General features: G+C 57.7%; 1 protein-coding gene across 1 annotated transcript; it reads left to right on the top strand.

The window, feature by feature from the left end:
* Positions 1-418: 418 nt before the first annotated feature.
* ENDOU (endonuclease, poly(U) specific) lies at positions 419-9,294 on the top strand. Its single transcript, XM_054293565.1, has 9 exons — positions 419-476; positions 4,947-5,081; positions 5,191-5,226; positions 5,675-5,846; positions 5,925-6,124; positions 7,408-7,521; positions 7,746-7,852; positions 8,227-8,369; positions 9,180-9,294. The coding sequence occupies exons 1-9, from the start codon at positions 419-421 to the stop codon at positions 9,292-9,294; spliced, it is 1,080 nt and encodes a 359-aa protein (XP_054149540.1).

The raw sequence follows: 9,294 nt of genomic DNA, 5'->3' as shown, positions 1-9,294 counted from the left end.
TATCCCGACCCGATCCCGGAGCTCCCGACCCGATCCCGGAGCTCCCGACCCGATCCCGGCACTCCCGACCCGATCCCGGCACTCCCGATTCGATCCCGTCGCTCCGGACCCGATCCCGGCATTCCCAACCCGATTCCGGAGCTCCCGACCCAATCCCGGCACTCCCAGCCCTGTCCCGGCGCTCCCGACCCGATCCCAGCGCTCCGAACCCGATCCCGACCCAATACCGGCACTCCCGACCCGATCCCGGCGCTCCCAGACCGATCCTGGCGCTCCCGACCTGATCCCGACCGATCCCAACCCGATCCCGACCGATCCCAACCCGATCCCGACCCGATCCCGGCGCTCCCGGCCCGATCCCGGCACTCCGGACCCGATCCCGGCGCTCCCGACCCCATCCCGCAGCTCCCGAGGGACGATGGAGCCCTGGATGCTCCTGCTGGGGGCAGGAATCGCCCTGGGCTGCGTGTCCGGCCGTGAGTAACCCGGGGGGGCTGTAGGGGATGGGGGCCAGCAGCTCGGCGCTACTGGGAGAACTGGGATAACTGGGATGGAGCTGCCCGGGCTCCGTGGGGCAAAGAGAAGGAGATTTTCCATGCTGGAAATCCAGCCCGGGCTGGGGGTGGATTGTCCAACTCCCCTGGCCCACCAGTGGGCTCCGGGTGTGTCTGAGCCCGCCTTGGTCCTGCAAAGCTCAAGGAATCTCCTTCTGGCTCCTCCTTTCCACGGAAAAGCAGCTCTGGGTGTTTTCCAAGCCCAATCCCTCACCCACCTTCCCCCTGTGGGGCAGCTCAGGTGGCAAACGCAGCCCAGACCCGACCCCGAGGTGCCCAGGGGGGGCTCAGAGGGGTCTGGGTTTAAGGAGGAGCTCAGGGCCACCAGGATTTGGCAGCCGGGATCCCACGGGGGTGAGGAGGCGCTGAGTTCTTGCACAAAGCCTGAACTGCGATGCCCTGGCACTGAGGACGGGATTTCATCACCCCCGACGGCGCCAGGAGCTCGTATCTGATGGCCCAGGAGAGGATGAGTCCCCCTGGGATGAGAGATGAGCAGTTTTGCAAGGCCAGCTCACGGGAGAGGCTCCAAACCTGCGTGGGGCTGGGAGAAGGAGTTTCCAAACTCCTGAGTGAGTCCTGAGTCCCCAAACTCCTGAGTTCCCAAATTTCCTGTGTGAGTCCTGAGTTCCCAAACTCCTGAGTGAGTTTCCAAACTCCTGAGTGAGTCCTGAGTTCCCAAACTCCCGAGTTCCTAAATTTCCCATGTGAATCCTGAGTTCCCAAATTTCCCGAGTGAATCCTGAGTTGCCAAACTCCTGTGTGAGTTCCCAAATTTCCTCTGTGAATTCCCAAACTTCCCATGTGAGTCCTGAGTTCCCAAACTCCTCTGTGAGTCCCCAAATTTCCTGTGTGAATCCTGAGTTCCCAAACTCCCACGTGAGCCCTGAGCTGTTCCAGAAGGAAAGCCCTTGGTGAAGGTGCCTGGGGAGCTCGGCTGCCCTGTGGCCAGTCCTGGCCGCCTGCAGGACCTGTCTGCTGGCCCTGGAACCTCTCCACTTCTCCTGGTGTGGGCAGTGGGAGCTTTCCCCTGATTGTCCCCCAGGCAGGGCTCACCTGCAGGTTTGGAGGCAGGAGCTGAGGGTTTGGGAAGCTCAGGGTGTCCGCAGCTCTGTTCCAAGTTCCTTTGCCCTTCAGATGGCCCCTCCTGGAGCTGGGCTGGGTTTGGATTTGTGTTTTCCTGCAGGAACCGGGTCCTGAGTCAGGCCAGGGGCTCGAGGACGCGGCTCTGGCTGAGCTGACTCATCCCCGTGCCCGACAGCAAACTGGGAGCACTGGGAGAGCTCCGGCACCTCCCCAGAGCTGGGAGGATGGAGCTGGGCAGGGAACAACCCCCCTTACCCTGGACACCGTGAGAGAGAGAAATATTTCTGTGCTTTGTGCAGCCAGAGGAAATCTGGGGCAGGATCAGCCAGAAAATCCTGGGGCAGGATCAGCCAAAAAATCCTGGGGCAGGATCAGCCAAAAACCCCAGGGTGGCTGGGTGTGGATGGGCTGTGTCCTTCTGTCCTTCTGTCCTTGTGTCCTTCTGTCCCAGGCCACCGCCCCTGTGGCGTTTCCAGCTCTCCCAAAAAAAGCTCTCCCAAAAAGCTGGGGACCCTGCAGCGATTTAGGGTCGATTTAGGATTGATTTAGGGATTTAGGGTCCATTTAGGGATTTAAGGTCGTGTCTGAGTGAGGAGGAGGAGCAGTTCCCCTGCCCTGAGACCCCTCAGGTGCCCCGTGGCATTGGGGATTTGGGAATTTAGGATTTGGGAATTTAGGATTTGGGATGATGCTGAGTCTGCCTCTCCCATCACCCCTCCAGGAACAACTGAGAACCCTAGAGAGATTTAGGGTCGATTTAGGGTTGATTTAGGGATTTAGGGTCGTGTCTGAGTGAGGAGGAGGAGCAGTTCCCCTGCCTTGAGACCCCTCAGGTGCTCTGTGGCGTTGGGGATTTGGGAATTTAGGATTTGGGAATTTAGGATTTGGGATGATGCCAAGCCCACCTCTCCCATCGCCCCTCCAGGAACAGCTGAGGATGCTGCAGCAATTTAGGGTCGGTTTAGGGTTGATTTAGGGATTTAGGGTCATGTCTCAGTGAGGAGAAGGAGCAGTTCCTCTGCCCTGAGACTGCTCAGGTTCTCCGTGGCATTGGGGATTTGTCACTGGGGATTGTGGATTTCGGATGATGCTGAGCCCGCCCCTCCGAGGGCTGAGTCAGGGTCGGGGCCCTGCTGGGACACGCTCGGGATGCTGTGACACGCTCGGGATGCTGTGACACTGCCGGGACACGCTCGGGATGCTGTGACAGCCCCGGGCCACTCGGGACCGGCACCAGAACGGGCTCGGCAGTGACGGGGGAGCGTGGGCAGCTCCTGCCTTGCACAATCCGGCCGGGATTGAGGCTGGACAAGCAGCGATGATTGAGCCAGGGGGGTTTACCCCAGTGCAGCTCATTGGGGGAATGGGGCTGGGGCTGGACCGGTCACACTGGGAGGGTCTGGGCAGCGCTGAGCCCCCCATCCATGGGGTGTCCCTGCCATGGAGGTTCTGAGCCCCCCATCCATGGGGTGTCCCTGCCATGGAGGTTCTGAGCCCCCCATCCATGGGGTGTCCCTGCCATGGAGGTTCTGAGCCCCCCATCCATGGGGTGTCCCTGCCATGGAGGTTCTGAGCCCCCATCCATGGGGTGTCCCTGCCATGGAGGTTCTGAGCCCCCCATCTATGGGGTGTCCCTGCCATGGAGGTTCTGAGCCCCCCATCCATGGGGTGTCCCTGCCATGGAGGTTCTCCCAGCTCTTATCCAGGGCTTCAGGAGAACCTCAAGACCCTCCCTGCTGAAATAATGCTGTTTAAAGGATTTACAGGGGATGGGAAGCCAGGAGGGAAAACCAAAACCGGAGCTGGGATTTGGTGGGGAGAGGGAGCCAAGGGATCCCTCAGCACCTGCAGGGCCAGGGTGACATCATCAGGCACAAATAATTGTGGTGAAGTGACAAAGGGGACAAACAAGGAGGGAAGGCAGCAGTGTTGGGGAGTTTGATGCCACCCTCATGGCCTCGATGTCACTGTCATCACCTCGATGCCACCCTCACGGCCTGGATGTCGCTGTCATCGCCCGAGTGTCCCGGGACAGGATGAGCCACATCAGGATTTGCCCCGGGGCCACCTTTCACCCGGGTTGGGCAAACCTGCGGTGCCTCAGATGTCGGGAGATTGCAGCGGCTGTGCCAGGGAGGGCAACGCCCGCTGCTCCAGGGCTGCCTTTGCCAGCTGGGACAGGGACACAGTGCGGGACAGGGACAACCTGTGGGACAGGGACACCTTGTGGGACAGGGACACCGTGTGGGACAGGGACACTGCTGGGACAGGGACACTGCTGGGACAGGGACAGCCTGTGGGACAGGGACACCTCTGGGACAGGGACACCATGTGGGACAGGGACACCGCTGGGACAGGGACACCGTGTGGGACAGGGACAGCCTGTGGGACAGGGACACCGTGTGGGACAGGGACACTGCTGGGACAGGGACAGCCTGTGGGACAGGGACACCGTGTGGGACAGGGACACCATGTGGGACAGGGACAGCCTGTGGGACAGGGACACCGCTGGGACAGGGACACCGTGTGGGACAGGGACACCCTATGGGACAGGGACACCCTGCTGGGACAGGGACAGCCTGTGGGACAGGGACACCCTATGGGACAGGGACACCTCTGGGACAGGGACACCCTGCTGGGACAGGGACAGCCTGTGGGACAGGGTCACCCTGCAGCACAGGGCCACCCTTGTACCTCTGAGAGTGTCCCTTGTCCCCTCCAAGGCTCCACCGCTGCTATTTATAGCTTTGCTTTGCGTCACCACGCAGGTGCTCAGCAGCTGCTCATTATGAACAGCTCGGGAAGGAGTTTTCCCAGTTTTCCCAGTTTTCCCAGCACGTGCAAACGAAGCTGCCTGGAATGCTGCAGCTCCTCCAGGGGGCCCAGGGCTCATCCCGGGGTGAATCATGGGGAGCAGTTCTCCAGTGTCACCTTGAGGTTGTGACAAACACGGCCTGAGAAAGGCGACCCTGGTGACAAAGAGCCCTGATGGCTCCTGGCCTGCCTGGAGCTGGCCTGGGGACCTGGAGCTCATCCCGGGTGAATCACGGGGAGCAGCTCCAGGGGGACCCGGGGCCCTGGGGATCATCCCAGGGTGAATCACGGGGAGCAGTTCCCCAGTGTCACCTTGAGGTTGTGACAAACACAGCCCGAGAGGAGCGACCCTGGTGACAAAGATCCCCGATGGCTCTCGGGCTGTGTGAGGCTGGCCCAGGAGGGGACAGAGGGTGACACGGGGATGCCCCAGGGTGGGGGTGGCCACACTCAGCCCCTCCTGAGTGCCACCCCCTGTTTGTGTCCCCCCAGATCTGTACACAGCCCCCGACTCGTGCGAGGGACGCTGCGGGGAGCCCTTCAATGAGGAGGACGAGTGTCACTGTCACCCCGAGTGCCGCGCAGAGCACAACTGCTGCGAGGACCACGAGAGGCACTGCGGGCCCGGTGAGAGGGATTCGGGGTGTCCCGGGGGTGGGTCTGAGCCTCGGCAGGTCCCCAAGGTGTCCCCAAGGTGTCCCCAAGCCCTGAGCTCCTTTTCCTCTCTGTTCCACAGGTGGGGAAGGCGCCGAGGGTGGAGCTCGAAGCCGCGGTGAGTTTAGAGGGACAGAACCGTCCCCAGGTGTCTCGGGGTGTCCTCTCCACTCCTTGGGGTGTCACCCTCTATTTCTGGATGTGTGTCCCCCATTCCTCGGGATGTCCCCCTTTACTTCTTGGGGTGTTCCCCCTATTCCTTGATGTGTCACCTGTTCCTCTGGGAATCCCGTCCCATTTCCATGGATCCAGCTGGATCCCCTCACTTTTCCATTGATCCTTCACTTTTCCATGGATCCCTCTCACTGTTCCATTGATCCCTCTCACTTTTCCATGGATCCCTTCACTTCTCCATGGACCCCTTCACCTTTCCATGGATCCCCCTCACTTTTCCATGGATCCCCCTCACTTTTCCATGGATCCTGCTGCATCCCCTTCACTTTTCCACGGATCCCCCCCCTCTCCCCGGACCCCCGAGCCGTGCCCAGCCCCTGCTGTCCCCGCAGACGGATTCTCGAGCAGCAGCGCTTCCATCTCGGAGCAGGAGCTGCTGGAGCTCTCGGAGCAGCTCTACGGGCTGGACCACAACAAAGCCCGGCCCAGCGACATCGCCCTAAACCCGCAGCACCTGGCGGGCCCCGATGAGACCGGCGACAAGCAGGACCGGTCCCCGCAGCCGTGAGTGGCACCGGGGGGGACAATGGGGAGGGAGAGCGGGGTGGGGAAGGCGCTGCAATCCCAGCAATTCTCCCCCAGGCTCTACAAATACGTGAACGAGGCGCTTTTCTCCAAGCCCACCTACGCCAGCTTCATTAAGCTGCTGGATAATTACCAGAGGGCCACGGGCAGGGAGGAGGAGGTGACGGCCGAGGAGCTGCGGGAGCAGGAGCGGTTCCTCCAGGAGGTGATGGAAACGGAGCTGATGAAGAAACTCTTCGTGTTCCTGCAGGGGAAAAGTGAGTGTGGGGCAGGGATGGGGAATGGGGGAATCCCAAGGGGAGACAGTCCCAAGCAGCACACTCCATTTTCAGGAGGCCTTTAAAATATTTTTTTAATTTAATTTTTAATTTTAATTAAATACTTAATGTAATTAATTAAATTTTTTTTATTTTAAAAACCCCGTTTTTATTTGAACATGCATGCTTTTTACACATCCTTACAAAACTCCTAAGTTTACACTTCGCTCATTGCTCACGAGACACAAACAAAGTGCTCATTGCAATAATTGCAGGTTTCTCTTATTTATCCTTTTCTTTCTTGGTTTCTATGTCAACGACCTTGGTAGGAAATTCTTTCAGGGCTAAACACGGATCCTCTTATCAAACTTCTCTCTGGCTCACAGGAATCCCTGTAAACACAAAAAAAAAAAAAAAAAAAAAAAAAAAATCTCTTCCTCAGCTCAGGTGTTTCTTATTTCTAATCCATGTTATGTTTCACATTCAGACTCAGGTGTTTATTGTTTCTAATTCATATTATATTTCACATTCAGACTCAGGTGTTTATTATTTATCCATGTTAGGATATTTTGCATTCATATTCAATTTTACATTCAGATTCAGGTGTTTATTGTTTCTAATCTGTGTTAGGATATTTCACATTCAGACTCAGGTGTTTATTATTTATCCATGTTAGGATATTTTGCATTCATATTCAATTTTACATTCAGATTCAGGTGTTTATTGTTTCTAATCTGTGTTAGGATATTTCACATTCAGACTCAGGTGTTTATCTTTTTTTACCCGCGTTACAGTCTCACAGCAGTGAGTTCTGCAGTCCTTTATTAACCAGGCACAAAATGGCCAACAATCTCTTGTTGCAAGATGTTTTAAGGCTAAACTATCTAATTAATAAATGACACTTAAATTATTTTCATTTTCAACCCAATAACTAATCACTCAAAGTCTGCAATGTGGGCTTTTTTTGTCCAATTACAAAACACCACCCAAACCCAGGAAGAACAACCTAAAACCTCCATCTTGCTCCATATTTATTTCTATATTCTAAATCCTTAAACTCTACGTTTTCCACCCTGTGACATTACACACTTCTAATCAAACCACATACCCGTAATCCCACTGCTATTAATTAATTTTGTAATTGATTGGTAGCACTCCTCCATGGCCTCAGGTCAAACGCAGCGCTCTCCGGGGGGTCAGAGTGTGTCACACAGAAAATCTGAATTTCCCAGCACCCAGACCCCCAACTCTGCCCCTCCCTGTGTCCCCTCCTTTCCCTGCAGATCGCTACAGCTCCGAGCAGGAGTTCCTGCAGGACCTGAACCAGATGTGGTTCGGTCTGTACTCCCGAGGGGATGGGGAGCGGGATTCCAGCGGCTTTGAGCACGTGTTCTCAGGTAGGTGGAGCCCTGCCCCAATTTCCAGCACCTGTTCTCAGGTAGGTGCAGTCCCGCCCCAATTTCCAGCACCTGTTCTCAGGTACCGCGCTGCCTGGGGTTCTCAGGTACATGCAGCCCTCCCCGGGCAGGTTTTGAGCTCCTGTTCTCAGGTATATTCTCCCCAGGTGTTCTCAGGTACTGCCCTACCCGGGGCTCACCCTGCTGTCCCCTCTGTGTTTTAGGGGAGGTGAAAAAGGGAAAAGTGTCCGGATTCCACAACTGGATCCGCTTCTACCTCCTGGAAAAGCAGGGCGTCCTCAACTACTTCAGCCACAACTTCGACGGGCCGGTGAGAGCTCGGGGGGCTGGGGATGAACCTCCAGATCAGGGGGGCTCCCACAGGGATGAACCCCCAGATCAGGGGGGCTCCCACGGGGATGAACCTCCAGATCAGGGGGGCTCCCACGGGGATGAACCCCCAAATCAGGGATGCTTCCCCTGCCCCATCCCCGCTGCAGGGTGGGAAGGGCCAGAACCCCCCATGCTGGGGGCAGGAGGGGCTCCCAAGCCTTGAGGGAGAGATTTTGGGCTGGGGGGCTCTGCTGGGACCCCCCAACCTAGCCAGGAGCTGCTCTGGACCCTCCCTGAGGGGCTGGGGGGGTTCCTGGCTGGGCTGGGCTGGGGGGGATCCCACCCTGCTGAGCCCAAACCCCTCTCCCCCAGTGGGACACGTACCCCGACGTGCTGGGGCTCCAGTTCAGCTGGGACGGCTTCTACAAGGAGGTGGGCTCGGCCTTCATCGGCTGCAGCCCCGAGTTCGAGTTCGGCCTCTACACCCTCTGCTTCCTCGCGCGGCCCGGCCGGGCGTGAGTGCTGACCCTGCGTCCTTCTGTCCGTCCTGTGTCCCTCTGTCCGTCCTGTGTCCTTCTCTGCCCATTCTGCGTCCCTCTGCCCATCCTGAGTCCTCTCTATCCATTCTGTGTACTTGTGTCCTTCTGTCCATCCCGATTCCTTCTGTCCATCCCGAGTCCTTCTGTCCATCCCAAGTCCTTCTCTGTCCATTCTATGTCCATCTGCCCATCCTGAGTCCTTCTCTGCCCAACCGTGTCCTTCTCTGCCCATTGCAGGTCCCTCTGTCCATCCCAAGTCCCTCTGCTCATCCCGTGTCCTTCTCTGTCCATCCAGAATCTTTCTCCGTCCATCCCGAGTCCTTCTGTCCATCCTGAGTCCTTCTCTGTCCATTCCACATCCCTCTGTCCATCCTGAGTCCTCTCTGTCCATCCTGAGTCCTCTCTGTCCATTCTGTGAACTTGTGTCTTGTCCATCCCATGTTCTTCTGTCCATCCCAAGTCTGGCTCTGGGGCCAGCAAGGCCTCCCTGAGCCCCATCAGGGCTGAGGCTGGCCCTGAATTTGGGGAGGGATGGGATGGGGATGGGATTTATGGGACAGAGATAGAAATGGAAATGGAAATGGAAATGGAAATGGAAATGGTGAAGGGGATGGGGATGGAACAGCATTGGTTGGGGACACCAAGAGCACCCTGGAGATGGGGTTGTGGGATGAGGGGCTCAGGGCTGGAGCATCGTGGCTGTGGGGACACCAAGAGCCCCCCAGAGCCCCCTCTATGGGGCACAGACACAGAGCAGGGCGGTGACAGGTGTTGGTGTCCCCACAGGTGCCACCTGAGCCTGGGCGGGCACCGCCTCAGCGTGCAGACCTACCCCTGGACCAAGACCACCTACGATGGCGGCCGGAGATTCATCGCCACCGCCTACGTGATGTCACCCTGA

This window comes from Melozone crissalis, unplaced genomic scaffold (genome assembly GCF_028551555.1).
Source record: "Melozone crissalis strain CALT ecotype California unplaced genomic scaffold, PUWL_Pcris_2 ptg000160l_1, whole genome shotgun sequence".
Lineage (NCBI taxonomy): Eukaryota > Metazoa > Chordata > Aves > Passeriformes > Passerellidae > Melozone > Melozone crissalis.
Note: the sequence above shows the minus strand (reverse complement) of the source record. Positions and strands in the feature narration are given on the sequence as shown.

Bases quoted from the DNA above. Each gene is read 5' to 3' on its own strand.
- ENDOU (XM_054293565.1), top strand. From the start codon at position 419: ATGGAGCCCTGGATGCTCCTGCTGGGGGCAGGAATCGCCCTGGGCTGC. The intron at 5,082-5,190 runs GTGAGAGGGATT...TCTGTTCCACAG, and splicing joins CGAGAGGCACTGCGGGCCCG to GTGGGGAAGGCGCCGAGGGT. The intron at 5,847-5,924 runs GTGAGTGGCACC...ATTCTCCCCCAG, and splicing joins CAGGACCGGTCCCCGCAGCC to GCTCTACAAATACGTGAACG.